Source organism: Tiliqua scincoides, chromosome 3 (genome assembly GCF_035046505.1).
Source record: "Tiliqua scincoides isolate rTilSci1 chromosome 3, rTilSci1.hap2, whole genome shotgun sequence".
Taxonomy (NCBI): Eukaryota; Metazoa; Chordata; class Lepidosauria; order Squamata; family Scincidae; genus Tiliqua; species Tiliqua scincoides.
The window spans coordinates 23,655,705-23,671,072 of record NC_089823.1 but is presented as its reverse complement, the minus strand read 5'-3'; the positions used below and the strand labels follow the sequence as shown (position 1 = coordinate 23,671,072).

General features: G+C 42.9%; 1 protein-coding gene across 8 annotated transcripts in view; it reads right to left on the bottom strand.

Annotated features, from left to right (window-relative positions):
* SGCG (sarcoglycan gamma) overlaps positions 1–15,050 on the bottom strand; it is a 28,492-nt gene extending 13,442 nt beyond the window's left edge. The window contains exons 1-5 of one of the 8 annotated variants that reach the window (XM_066621934.1): positions 14,944–15,037; positions 9,993–10,062; positions 4,076–4,112; positions 1,389–1,490; positions 126–213 (exon numbers count right to left, since the gene is read on the bottom strand). In XM_066621934.1, the coding sequence (XP_066478031.1) occupies positions 126–213; positions 1,389–1,490; positions 4,076–4,112; positions 9,993–10,054 (289 nt within the window). In that variant the 5' untranslated portion in view covers positions 10,055–10,062; positions 14,944–15,037. Of the gene's footprint in view, positions 1–125; positions 214–1,388; positions 1,491–3,914; positions 4,113–9,992; positions 10,063–14,935 lie in introns of those variants that run through there. The other 7 variants (XM_066621935.1, XM_066621928.1, XM_066621929.1 and 4 more) reach the window with 7 other exon arrangements.
* Between the last annotated feature and the right edge of the window lie 318 nt (positions 15,051–15,368).

The window sequence follows — 15,368 nt, the reverse complement described above, 5'->3', positions numbered from 1 at the left end:
TCTTCCCTCTTATGCAAATGGAGCTTTCTCAAAGAACAACCCTATAAATCAATTAATGAGTGAGTAACTCTTTGCGTATTAGAAGTCTTCACAGTGCAAATTGAAGAAACACAGTTTAAACCTACCCACACTTAATCTGCCTGTGATGTTCCCATCATCATTGCGTGCATTTAGGGTCACATTTTGAGTAGACTGTAAAAGCAGCGATGAGTCCTAGAGTATAGAAAAGAAGTTGCAAACTTTTGTTTCAGATATTCCTCACAGGAAAAACTATTTTGGTCCCTTGAATACTCCAAATAGCCTATGACAGACTGTTTAACAGAGGGCAAGCTAGCTGCAAACCTGAAATCCCCTGACTTATGTCTGCATTGTCTTCCTTCGCTTGATCTGTCAGTTTGTTCACTGCCACAATGGCATATTACAAGGTCCATCACAGGACCAGTCTTGAACCTCAGCACCTTCTGGTGTGTATGAAGGTAGAAGAGAGTGTCTCACAAGAACCAGGATAGGAAACAACAATATGGCTAACAGGGCCAGTTTATTCCATGATAAATGAAAATGATGTGTGTGTGTTCGTGGTTTAGATGGTAATACACATCTGTGCTATCCTGTCCATGCCACAAGACATGATGAGCAGCTAAAAACAAAATCAGAGAAGCACAAAGCCATATTAGTTTTTATTCTAGTTTTACAGTGCATTATTGAGTTGCGCCTATGTAAGCTTTGTAAATGGTATTTTTTTAGATGACGCACTGATTACCTGACATACAGCCCAATCCTGCACTCCTGTGGCACGCGGCTGCAACGGCACCGAAAATGGCTGCTGCCGCATCCAACACACCCATGACAGCTGCAGGTGGCACCTTGGGAGAAGGGGACTTTCATTCCCTTCTCCCAGATAAGGGAAGTAGCCCCGCAATGGGAAGAGTGTTTGTGTAGGGTGCAAAGCCCCATATGAATGCTCTGGATCTAGTGGAGCAGAGCTCCACTGCACACACCTCCCTCCCTCCACGCTCCCTCCCCCCGGCATGCCTCCTCCTCGACCTCTCCCTGCTTCCCCCCTCCCTGGAACGCCTCCTCCCCGTTTCACCCCTGCCCCTGCTTACCTTACTGCGGCTTGGCAGTATGTGTGACCATTAAGTGGCGGAAGCCGAGCACCTGCCCAGTGCTAGCCCGGCGCTGGCCAGCACTGGGTTAGCATGGGTGCTGACCCACCATTAGGCCTCGCAAACGTTTGCGATAGTGCGCGCCGGCAGTAAACCGGCATGTCGAGCCCAGGATTGGGCTCTTATAGCCCAATCCTATGCACCTTTACTCAGAAGTATGTCCCACTGAATTAACTGGGGTGTAGTCCAAGTAGGTGTATATAATATCACAGTCTTATTTACCTTTCTAGAGTGAACTTCTTTGGCATATAAAGGATATAAAAATTCTGACTCTCCTTCTAGACGAATTCCTTCACTTTCAACATGTAGATATCCCATTCCAATCTGTAACAAGAAAAAAAACAGCTCTGTGCTTTAAGTGACCTGTATTCTGTATGCTTTACGATTGTGACAATCTCTCCGTAGTAAGTATTATACAGGCTGGCCCCCATATCCACAGATTTGGTTATCTGAAAATCCTCCCCCCATGCACACACTAACATGATTTACAGCCCAAACCTGAACTCTCTAGCGCCGTCGGTATGCTGGCGCTGGGTGTTGCAAATGTGCCATAAAGCACGTTTATAGCACTCAGATTGTAGGGAGTGCTGGCGGTGGGCCAGCACCAGTCATTACTGGGCCTCAGCGCTGGAAGGAGGGTGATGCACAGTCACTAACAGTAACACAACTGGGCAGTGGTGCAGCTTTATGGGGCGGGGTAGAGACGTCCCTTTATGGGACGTTCCTTTATGGGGTGAGCTTTATGGGGCAAGGGAGAGGGCGGTACAGGAAGAGACTGGCCCAGGAGGGGTGTGGCTGGATCCTATCCCCTGTGTTGGGCTGCTAAGCTTGACATGAGGCTTCTGTTGTCTGCGCTGGCAAAATAGCTGGTGCAGATGTGAGTAGTCCCATTGCATGAATGTCCCCTACCCCTGAGGAGACCTCAGGCAGCTTCCCTGACCCCACTGGAAGCAGCAGTAGCCATTTTGGTGCCATTGAACCCAGTGGTGCTGAGGCAGATAGGACTGGGCTGCCCAAGGCCATTGAAATCGTCTTCCTTTACAGGATCTCTATAAGCATACAAGTTGTTAATGACACTGCCTCTTGGCAGCCTGCATACTTGCAAAAAACTAGGTTAACAGAAAGTGGTCAACATCTGCTTCCTGTTAACCTCGAGATAGTTCTCTTTTTTTAAGTGCCCAGGTTGCAGAGAGGCAGCCTGAGTGTCACTATAAGCTTGTATGGTTATAGAGACCCTGTAATGGAAGACCATTTTTGCTGGGATAACCTTCGAAATCATGTTAATGGGAGTACTGAGGGGTGGGGGGGGTGTACAAAGACAGGTGCCCCTCCATATCCACTGTTTCCACATCCTTGGGGGAGTCCATGCAACTCATCTGTGGACACAGGGGCATGCCTGTTTCTATGTTTTTGAAATGCCAAATCACATTCTCATGAGAAGCATTTTTGATTTTGATGAAAACATCTGATGAAAATTTTTCAGCATTTTTGATGAAAACTGTAGGGGAATGAATATTTAAAAATGCATATCATGATGCCAAGGTGACAGCAGAAGAGTGATGACCACCCGTAAGTGTAATGGAGTTCAGAAAAATGTCATGCCACAGTGCAGTTAGCAATCTAATGTGTGAGACGCAAACATCTGCACGGACAAGTAGTTGAGCTACAGCAACCAGCACCAGGTGCTGCGAGGAAGTTCCCTCCCCTAACTCACCTGCCAGTGGTATGTATGTACATTTCTGCTCAAAAAGCAGCATTTCACAAATAAGCTATTTGGGTTGGAACAGGAGGGGCTACATGTAATCTTCCCACACCTTTGTCCTTCTCACCCACCCACCCACCCACAAACCCACCCACCCACAAATTGGTTCAGGGTCAATATGTTTGGCAGTCATTCTTCTATCCAACAAGAAGCCACTAATTCAGGCAGTTGTATTCTCACACTATCAGGGTTTTTCAGAAAACAGTGGATTTGGATATTCCATCAGTAAAGTAACATTTCACAAATTCAGAGCCCAATTGTATTCCTCCCCCCATTGATGCATCCAAGCAAAAAAGGGCATAATTGTGTTTGCCCGGGGGTGGGGGTGGGGAGGGAAATCAGAAGTTTCAACAGGGATTTAAGTCCCCTTATACCTCTGTAAGCCTCACATTCCACAATGGGCCTCCACAGACCCATGCTAGTAATTTTGCTAGAGCACGTCCAACAAGAGAAAGGGGGTGGAGAAGCTGCAGAAAAGGGGGATGGGATCTGGCATGTGCTGTTACCACCGGATCCACCCCTTCTACAGTCTCCCCACCCATTACACCCCTTTCCCAATACACCCTCCCCCACCCCCTTTCACCTCTCCTACTAACTTGCTTTGGTGGGTGGCAGGACAGCTGAAAACATGGGCAGGAAGGCACTGGCTTTCTTGCCGTTGTCCTGGTCTGCTACTGGAAACCACTTTATAGCACTTTTGTGAGAGCACTAAAGCCCAATAGGATGGGCTATGAACAATTTAAGACACTTGAGGCACCTGAACAATTTATCTGATAAAGACATGACGGAGATCACTCAAGGATTCATTAAAGGAATGTAGGTAAACTTAAAAGTAGGATAGTTTTGGATAGCATAAGGAAACAGAAATATCACGAATCTGATGAACTTATCAGGTGAGAAGATGTTATTTTAAAAAGCTATTTACATGCATAGGAGATAAGGGAAGCAATACTACATGCAAAAGAAAAATGTGGAGAGTCACTTACAGGAGAAAACCACATCACTTTAAGAATCCAAATTGTCAGAGCAAGATCCACAACTAAAATGATTATCAGGAGGAGGACAAAAAGATACAGACAACGCTTTCTCCATCCATATATGCCAACATTGTAGATGTACTGAGGTTCAGGCCTATCTAGGTTAGTACCTGGTGATGTTGTTGTATACTCTTCGCGCACCATCTGCTAGAGAATAAAGAATATTAGAAAATTGTGAACATTATCTGTAAAAACAATTGCTAAACATACAAATGTAGAAATTTGAAACTGATACAAAAACACAGCTGAAAAACCATTTTTGCTTGTTCATGTCTTCCTTCAAACACAATTTCACCTTAATCTGCTTTAGCTATATGCCTGTCACAGCAAAGACGTTCTAATTATCCTTAATCTTTTCTATATCGCCTGATGTAGAGGGAAACATCTAAAGTTACTCTTCCTCTGAACTACGGTACTCTAGATTCTACCCAATGAAATATTAATGTTTATAGTGACATAGAACTGAATGGCTGATGGCTTCAGATTGTCCTGAAAGCTTTTGGGAGAGGGTGGAGTTGGGGGAAGAAAGGTTAATCAATCAACAATCAATCAACAGTATTTATATACCGCTTTTCAACTAAAAGTTCACAAAGCGGTTTACAGAGAAAAAAACAAATAACTAAATGGCTCCCTGTCCCAAAAGGGCTCACAATCTAAAAAGATGCAAATGAATACCAGCAGAAGCCACTAGAACAGACAGTGCTGGGGTGAGGTGGGCCAGTTACTCTCCCCCTGCTAAAAAGAGGAGCACCCACTTGAAAAAGTGCCTCTTACCCAATTAGCAGGGGTTAACCTTTTTGTTCCTTAAGATCACCTCTCCCCAAGCTTGTGGGAGAGGTGGGAAACTTGTTCCCAAGAGACAGACGATACAGGGATCTATTGGCAAAAATTCGTTCATTTCCCACATTATGATGCATATCACATGAAGATGCAGTCTTCATTTTTACTGTTCTAGTTTAGATGTTCTGTGTACAGTTTCTTCAAGCATCACATTTCATTATAATTTAGAATATTTATACCACTTCTCAGCAAAAAGTTTACAAAGCAAAACAGATGAAAAATTGGTAGTCTGTTCCAAAGAGGCATGCACAAAAGAGACCCCAGTAGATTTCTGGGGCAATTGCTTTTCCCTTGCTAAATGCAAGAGAACCACCTCTTAAAAGGTGCTTCTTTACTCAATTAGCAAGGGTAAATTACATCCCTTCCTACAACTGGGCTGTATTTTTCAATATCTTTTACAACTATGCTGGCTTTAACTGATAATCACATGTGCTAGAAATCTTATTATGTTGTCTTTTATTTAAACCAGGGGTGTCCAAAGTTTTTGGCAGGAGGGCCACATCGTCTCTCAGACACCGTGTCAGGGGCCGGGGAAAAAAAGGATTAATTTAAATTTAAAATTTGAATAAATTTACATAAGTTTACATAAATGAATATATTAAACTTATATGAATGAATGAAGGTCTTGCAATAGCTCAAGGCCTATAAAAGGTCTTGCACAAAGCTGGCCTGTTCTTTGCTGCTGCTGCTGCTGCATCACGGACGTGAAACAACAAGCAGTGGAGGGAGCCCTCATCCCACAGCTCACGCGAGAGGTCAAACAGTCTCCCTCAAGCTGAGAGCAGTTGCATCAGGCCAGTGTGGGCTCCAACAAATCTCCGGCAGGCCAGAGGCTCATTGGAGTCTGGGGGCTCCCTGAGGGCCGCATTGAGAGGCCTCGAGGGCTGCAAGTGGCCCCAGGGCCGGGGTTTGGGCACCCCTGATCTAAACTATGAGCAAGAGAAACAGAATCTAGGGCGTGCAACTAAGGGCGCAATCCTAACCCCTTATGTCAGTGCTTTCCAGCACTGGCACAGTGGTGCCAATGGGATGAGTGCTGCATCCTGCAGTTGGGTGTCATTCACGGAGGCCTCCTCAAAGTAAGGGAATGTTTGTTCCCTTACTTCAGAGCTGCATTGCCCTTATGTCAGTGCTGGAGAGCACCGACATAAGGGGTTAGGATTGCACCCTTAATCAAGCACATGCACAACTCTGTACCATTTAAAGGATTACACTAACAAGGTCATGTCAATTCATTCTACTTTCTCAAGGCCTGAGAGTTGTTTTTCTTGGGGGGGGGGGCACAAATGTGTATACTTGAATTCATAAGAACATAAGAACAGCCCCACTGGATCAGGCCATAGGCCCATCTAGTCCAGCTTCCTGTATCTCACAGCGGCCCACCAAATGCCCCAGGGAGCACACCAGATAACAAGAGACCTCATCCTGGTGCCCTCCCTTGCATCTGGCATTCTGACATAGCCCATTTCTAAAATCAGGAGGTTGCTTGTACCCCATAATGGATTTTTCCTCCAGAAACTTGTCCAATCCCCTTTTAAAGGCATCTAGGCTAGACGCCAGCACCACATCCTGTGGCAAGGAGTTCCACAGACCGACCACACGCTGAGTAAAGAAATATTTTCTTTTGTCTGTCCTAACCCGCCCAACACTCAATTTTAGTGGATGTCCCCTCGTTCTGGTATTATGTGAGAGTGTAAAGAGCATCTCCCTATCCACTCTGTCCATCCCCTGCATAATTTTGTATGTCTCAATCATGTCCCCCCTCAGGCGTCTCTTTTCTAGGCTGAAGAGGCCCAAACGCCGTAGCCTTTCCTCATAAGGAAGGTGCCCCAGCCCCGTAATCATCTTAGTCGCTCTCTTTTGCATCTTTTCCATTTCCACCTCACCATTCAAGTGAGTACCATGTGGGCCACCGTATCTGCTTGCACTATGGGAGTAACAGCTCTGCAAAAATAGTATAACATATTTACTGTATAAGATGGAACTGGTTCAGCTATAGATGGATGACTAGAAGCCACTAGCAAGCCACTGGCAAGAGCAGAAGAATGTGGAGGAGTTAGCTGGCGAGAATGGATAACATAAAGAGGGGAGTGACTATGATTCTTCTCATCCCTCCCTAGTATACCCAACCCCGCATAGCTCAAAACGAAATTTTGAAAACTGGGAGACACTCTGGAAGAGGATGGCATGGCTTGGTGGGCTGATTTGAGAAGTAGCGATTGGCAAAAATGGTTCACCCCTTGCCTTCTAAGAACAAGTTTAGGATACAACTAACTGCTAGCTCATTAATGCAAATATTAAAAAAAATATTACTGGAACTTTATTTTATAACCACATTTCTTAGCTTCAGTTTAATATGAGTTTATAACACATATCATTAAATATTTTACTCCATCATGAATTCTGCTTTAGCCATCTATTTAAACAGCTTTCTTTGGTTATATTCAAATGAATATAAAACATTAGTTTTATTTACTTTAGCTTCAAATTTGAAAGTCAAACAATGAATAATTAAAAGGAGCAAGAAGTGGCTAAGGCTTGACTTGTTGCTTTAATCACTCACTGAGAAAATAGTCCTGTAACACTGCTGGCTAATAATAGCTGCAGCAGCTGTTACAGCATTAGAATTAACAACTTTAGATCTTCCTTTATACTACTTAAAGTGCTTTCTGATAAAGTATCACATTAAGAGTACAAAGAAACAGGCTTCCTAAGTCAGTGTTCAAAGTTCTGAAAAAAAAATGCAACTGGATTTAGTTTGGTGACTAATAAAGAATGATGTTTTTTATTTCTTCATTAAGCAGACTCTTGCTTTTGTCTATTCACTATGTTCTCTCATGTCCCAGTTGTAAATTTTTATTGGCGTTTCACAAACTTTATAAATTAACCTGGATTCATCCAGCCACCCCAATCCATATGGTCTAGTTCTGAGCACATACAGTATGCTCTACAGCAGTGTTTCTCAAACTATGGGTCGGGACCAACTAGGTGGGTCGCGAGCTAATTTCAGGTGGGTCCCCATTCATTTCAGTATTTTATTTTTATTATATTAAACTTGATGCTACCTTGGTATGTGGTATGCATTTGGGTAAATGTTACAGATCTATACTTTTCACAGGCTATTATGTATATGCTTTTAACAATAAGAACATATAAGAACAGCCCCACTGGATCAGGCCATAGGCCCATCTAATCCAGCTTCCTTTATCTCACAGCAGCCCCACCAAATGCCCCAGGGAGCACACCAGATAACAAGAGACCTCATCCTGGTGCCCTCCCTTGCATCTGGCATTCTGACATAGCCCATTTCTAAAATCAGGAGGTTGCACATACACATCGTGGCTTGTAACCCGTAATGGATTTTTCCTCCAGAAACTTGTCCAGTCCCCTTTTAAAGGCATCCAGGCCAGATGCCTAACAATGATAGGAAATGGGACTTACTCCTGGGTAAATGTGGGTAGAATTGCAGCCTAGGATTGTTAAAAATTTTCCTGCTTGATGATATCACCTCCGGTCATGACATCGTGTCTGGCTGATCCCAACAGATAAGCATTCAAAAAAGTGGGTCCTGGTGTTAAAAGTTTGAGAACCACTGCTTTACAGTATGCTCTCACTGCTGGCTCTTCCTGTACACTTGGGAGTGGTAACTGAGGGCCCAATCCTATCCAATTTTCCAGCACCGGTGCGGCCACAATGCAACCCCAAGGTAAGGGAACAAATTTTCCCATATGTTAAGGTGGCCTCTGTGACTACCTCCTCATAACAGGATGCAGTGCATGCCCCACTGGTACGACTGCACTGACACTGGTAAATTGGATAGGATTGGGCCCTAAATGTACAAACTATATCAAATGAACTTATACACCACACCAGGATCAAATTACTTGAGACAGAGTCCCACCGTGTCAAGGATAAAAGGGAAGGGAGAGAATGCTGAGGGGATGGTAGAAAGAAAAAGTCAGCAGAAGACTTCCACCATAGGGAAGGAAAAGAAATCCTGTTTTGATGCCCAATTAAGGTTTAGCTGAACAGGGATCAGTCATGTGATGGAGCTGCAAAACAGGTGATTGTGATAAAGATCAATGCAATTTTAGGCTGCATTAGTAGAACCATAGTTTTCAAGTCATGAGAAGTAATTGTTCTACTTTTTTTCTGCATTAGTCAGTTCTCATCTGGAGAACTGTGTCTGGACTCCACACTTTCATGAGGATGTTGCAGACAAACTGGAATAAGTTTAGAGGAGACCTTCTGAAGGCCTAAATACAGATTACAGACTGCACTGATAGATTGGAACAGATTCAGAGGAGTGCAAAGAAGCCATAATAGGAGACTTACAAAGACCTAAACAAAGATGAATAACTGCTTGGCTTATGTTTATCAGCACAAATCCACACACTGTAATTTCAAAGATCACATGAAAGTACTTTTAAGACTTCCAAGCTGAAGACTGAAGGCAGACAGTGTTTGCCCATTCCATCCAGGCTGGTTAGAAAAATCAGTGTGATTTGAATATAATGAAAATTTGTGTTAACTAGTCCTGGCACAGCTATGTTAACACAGAAACACTAAATTCTCCAGATTAACTTTTAAATTCAAATAATATTTGTGAGCTTCAACAATTGCAGAATCATGTCTCTGTCATGTAATGTAAAAAAAATGCTAAACAGTAGTCGTGTTAGTAAGAGCAAGTACAAAGGGCGCAATTCTAACCCCTTTATGTCAGTGCTTTCCAGCACTGGCATAGTGGTGCCAATGGGACGTGTACTACATCCTGCAGTTGGGTGTCACTCATGAAGTTCTCCTCAACGTAAGGGAATGTTTGTTCCCTTACCTCAGAGCTGCAATGCCCTTATGCCAGTGCTGGAAAGCACTGACATAAGGGGTTAGGATTGTGCCCTAAGATGAAACATGTTGGCCTGGTTCATAAAATCAACTCTTTTCCTAGACTGGGTTACTTCAGAGCGCAGGTGAAAAGTGCAAGTTTGAATGCTCTACCATGTAATAAAGCTCCCTCAATGCCGAAAAACTACCATGTCAGAAAGCAGTTTAGTTTTCTCCCAGCATATTAGATTTCTATGTATAAAGGTGTTTTGCTTGGTGGGAGTATTCAAACACTCAACTCTCCCATCTGCAGCTTTAATTCAGTAAAAATTCCCATTTCCCTTCAACTGTCTGCCCCAGTGGTACCCAAACTTATCAGCGTTAACTACTCCCTTCTTCCACGGCTTCCTCTTCCCAGATGCTGCCATCTTGGGACCTGCAAGATAGTATGAGATATCACACGATCAAAAATGGCAGCACCTGGGAAGAAGATGCTGGGCACATCCCGTGACACCCCTGTGAATACATAGCAGCTCCCTTGGGAGTTGCACTTCACAGTTAGGGAACCACTGATTGTTTCACAATCTTTGGTGACACTTCAGATTTTTTAAAAAAAGGGGGATTGTGGCCACCTCTCCTCTCATAAGACTTGTAAACATGTAACCTGGGGAAAGATGGTATAGACCAGGGGTCTCCAAACTGCATCCTGGGGGCCACATGTGGCCCGCGGTTAGCCTCTTGTCCCCTGAAAGCCTCTGGCCCACTTGGTCGAACATGATTGGAGCTGTGCTCTGGTTGTGTCTGGAGGGTATTCTAAGGGCCAAAGAGGTTGAATGAATGAGCCCATTCATTCATTTATACACTCATCTAAGTTCCATCTCTTATTTATTTATATAAATTTTATATTTAAATTTTTTTTCTGGTCCTCTACACCGTACCAGATATATGATGTGGCCCTCTGGCCAAAAAGTTTGGAGACCCCTGGTATAGACAACAGAATATACAGTCAGCCCCAGCTTGCATGAGCATTTCTTTCCAGAGTCACTGTGTAAAAATAAAATAGTGTACACTCAAAATTGCCTTGAAAATCTCTGACATCTGGAAAATGCATATTGTCTCTTTAAAAATGACAAGACACAAGTGGGAACCAAGATTGAACAGCAGTTTCATTATCCAATCTCAGGTGCCCTCCAGAGCATGTATTTATTTTAGTAAACAGAATGGTGGGTGGCATTGTCTGCACTATTTAAATTGCTGATCACAGAAGATGAATTTGCACAAGTCTATCATGGTCAAAATGTGGGTCAACTGTATACATTTTCTTGATCTTCTAGAGAAGATGGAGAAGTGTTAACAGAGGATGGGGAGAAGACAGAGTTGTTCAGTTCTCTCAGAAGAGGAAGATGGCCCAACCTAACAGTTCTACTAATGAAGTACTGGGGCACCACCTTTCCTGATAGATAAGGAAACACCTAGCTACTCTGAATGAATTTAAGTTGCCAGGGTCAATGAACTACATGCTAGGGTACTGAAGGAGCTGGTGGATGCGATTGTGGAGTTGCTGTTTGTCATCTTTGAGAATTCAAGGAGAATGAATAAGGCTCCTGAAGACTGGAGATGAGCAAATGTTATGCTTATCTTTAGAAAAGGGGAAAAGGAAGACCCAGGAAACTACATTCAGCCTGTGTCATGTCCTGGAAAAAGCCTGGAACAGACTGTTCCCTTGCACAAAAAGGCATTTTTTCAAGTGGTGCACCTCTTATATTTAGCAGGGAGAGAGAGATAGAGCAGATAGAACAAGTGTCCTTCACCCCAGCATAATCTTTCCTAGTATCTGTTCACTGGTGTTCTGCAGCTTTTTAGACTGACAGCACTTTTGGGACAGGGAGCCATTTAATTATTTGATTTTGTCCGTAAATTGCTTTGTGAATTTTTGTTGTTGTTGTTGAAAAGTGCTACAAATTCTTGTTGAAAAGTTGTGTTGAGGTCTGAACCCAGGAAATCACTCAGGTCCTGTGCACAGGAGGAAATGTGACAAGCACTATGTTTGAATAGCCTGTCTGTAGCATGTAGCAAATAGCAAGAAGCAGCTGTTACTGATTGCTAACTCTGTGCACCTGATTGTGGGCGTGACTTGTGCATAAAACAAGCCTGCGGACAAACGCTCATGTCTCTCTCTGTGGGGGGGACATAAGAATCGAGAAGCCGTATGTGTGTTGCTGTATGTTCCACCATGTTATGGTAAATATCCTTTGTATATAATATACCTTGGTGATGGAACCCAGCTTTTCGTGTCGAGTGCTTCTTTGCAATTTACAAAGCCTCCTGAGGGACTTCCTTGGACATTAGCCTCGAGTTTCTGCTGCGCTGCTGTTTGTTTTTCACTCTGCTAGAAACTCCTACACCCTACCCACAACAAGTTGTATATATTCTTATTAATAATTATTATAATAATTATCAGTGGTCATTCCAGGAGATAATTGAATTGAGGTGAAACAATTGAAAAAGATTACAAAGACCTGGAAACTGAAACACAATTTCTTTGGAGAAAGAAAATAACCACTACCCTACTGTCATTGGTACACTAGGTGCAATTCCCAAGGGCCTTAAGAAACATCTGGCCAACACAGACATAGACAAGATAAAGGTTGAATAATAGCAGTGAACCATGCTATAGGGATGTTGAACATTATACGGTATCTCACCAGTTCTTAAGCTCTTGGGTAGAGTTTGAACTAGTGAGCACCCAAAAATCCCTGTCTAAACATTTGGGGTGATTTTCAGAAGCCTGATGAAAGATGAATCTCATCTCCTTCTTTGATAGAGTGACTAGTCTGATAGATCATGTTAGTGGACATAGTGTATCTAAATTGCAGCAAATTATTTGATAAGGTATCCCATGATATCCTTGTGGATAAAATGTGGGTTAGGTGATACTACTGATAGATGGGTTCAAAGCTGATTAATCAACTGTTCCCAGCAAGTACTAGTAAATGGTTCCATGTCAGCCTACAATACCAGCAGTATTTTATCAGAATCAAGAATATAAAATTAGCTGCATCAATTGCAAATCCGGCCATGGTGCTGCCCAGGGCCAGGACCGCAAAATGCCACAAACCCTCTCTGAAAAAGTCACTTCTGGTTTTCTTTGAAAACTGGAATGCCGGTTTTTGACACTTTGAAAGCCTGAGAAGCCTTCTGGGGGCCAAGGAGGCAAACTTCCTAGCCCTTAAAAGGCCTTTTAAGAACTAAAAAATGGGCCCAAAAAAGAAAAAAAAGGGGATGGGTCACAAGGGCATCCCCCACAGGGTGCTGGCCGGTGCATTTGCCCCCAGACCTCCTCAGGTATGCCAGTGGGTTGCATCCAAATGCTAAAGCACATTGAAGGACATTCCCTGCAAGGGACCATTGGCACTCTTTCCTCTTCCCTTCAGGCCCTGTGCTTCCTGAAAAGTCACTCTGGATGGGATGCAGCAGAAAGGGTTGCCAAAGGAGGAAGAATGTGCAAATTGTCCTCCTTGCACTAAGAGAAGTTATTTCCATCCATTCAAAAACTAGCATCTATTAAGATGCTACCCAATAGCTTTTAGTGAAGAAAAGCATCCACTGCAAAAAAAGAAACAGGTCTGAAGATAAGGAATCTGGGTTGTCAAGGAAATATTTGGCTAGAGCAAATTTAGGCTGCAATCTACATTCCCTTTCCTGGCAGTAAACCCCACTGAACACAATTGCCCATTGTGTTTAATGGGACTTCTGAGTAGACATGCATAAATTTATGCTGTAAAGTTGGCATCCTTCAGTCTTGGAAGACTATGGTGTCACGCTCTGAATGGTGGTTCTGGAACAGAGTGTCCTCTCCAGTGCGCGAAGCCTGGGTAAAGTAGGTATGGAGGATAGGCTGTTACCCATGCAGCAAATCCCCCCTCTCCACGTCGCTGAAATGGTCCAATGGAAAGGCAGAGGCCAATACGGTTGGTTCCAGCGGCGTCGCAGGAGTTGCCAGAACATGACTGTGTTCAGCCATGAACTGCCTCAGGGACTCCGGCTCCGGATTTTGCCTCGAGGTTGACTCCTGAAGCCTTTTCCATAACTGGATGTAGCCACAAGGCAGTGGAGGTTTGGGATCAGAGTTTTCCTTCTCTCAGATGAGCTGCCTTCCCAGGCTGACGAGTCCCATCTACCCGGTGGCTGTTTAGTCGCCTCTTACGACAAGTACAGCCAAACCGAGGACCTATTCTTATCCCCAGCCCCCCAGGGGTAATTTATGCTGTAAGTGGCTTCTAATTAACATGAGTTTTTTTTAATGAATTGCTACTTTCATGCTTCCATTTAATTTCTGTTTTAATCCACATACTGTTTTATCGTTTTTGTGTATTTTTTCACTGTATGCTAACCTTGTGGATTTGATCAATTGGAATATGAGACAGAAATAAATAAAAGTACAAAATCTACTGGCATTAAAACTGGATTAATCATGACCACTTTCTCAAGTGATACTAGGAATGCCTTTTAATCCAGAATGCAGTGCTTGTGGCTATTCTTGATATAGTACAGAAAACAATAAGACTGCCATTTTTAATCACAGATATACATTCTAGTCAAGGTAGTGTTCATTCTTTTTACACGTTTGAGAAATGCAAGACTAGGTGTCCCATTTGTGGAAATGGTCTAGTTCAGTGAATTTCAAACGTAATATTTGATACATAATATGTAAAATATAATAAATGTGGTTGATTTTGTGCATGTGTATTATTTAATACATTTGGACTCAAAGAGAATGTAACGGAAAATATAATAATTTTTATACCTATGCCCAAATATGGCAATTGCAAGAAAAATCCACAGTTGGGTACAGATTGTACAGATTATTTTCTAATTAAAAGTTAGCCAAGCATTCACATGCACAAGAAAATCCCTTGCCAAAAAAAAACTTGCATGCCAAAAGAGCCACATTTTCTTACGAGTTAAAGAGACATAAGGTATACAGTATCCTGTCCCAGTTACCATAGAGTACATAACATTTTGATATTACCCAGTCTTTTTAATACCATGTAGCAACGTAACATGCAATGAACCAATCAGTGTTATTGCTTGTTTAGAAAAGATTATACTCAGGGTATATAGTAATTAATAATTCATAAAGATCAAAACATTAAATTCTCTGTTTCATGCTTGAAGCTAAGATAGCAACAGCCTAATGGCAGACAGAAGGGCAGAGAAACAGAACTGAAAGCACTCTCACAATCGTTTTAAAGATGTTAGTGTACTATACTAATTATAATTCATAACTTTAATATATCCAAGCATACCTCCTTACCTTAGGAGACTAAAAAGCAGCAGAAATTGCTGAACTAACTATGACCAGACTCTTTCTGACTTACAGAATGACTTTCCCCACTTGTGGCTGGAGTGGAAGATATTTTAGGCGTGGCTGAACTTGTTTACCCATTTGGCCACATCTCACATTCCACTGCCTTACACTGGCAACACAGACAGAGCTAATTTTACTCTATGACAAACTAGCTAGTTCAGTACTAATGCTTTCAGAGATGAAAAGCTAAGAGTAATTCTGGAACTGGTGGATCTCTGCTCTGCAGGATTGTGAACTTCACGTTAACCCTTCTGGTCCAACACAGTGTCCCTCAGGTCTGCGCCAGCAAAATAGCTGGTGCAGCCTTGAGAAGCCTCATTGCGAGGCTTGGGGCTTTCCCTGGGCGAAGGGGATGAATGTCTCTTTCCCCC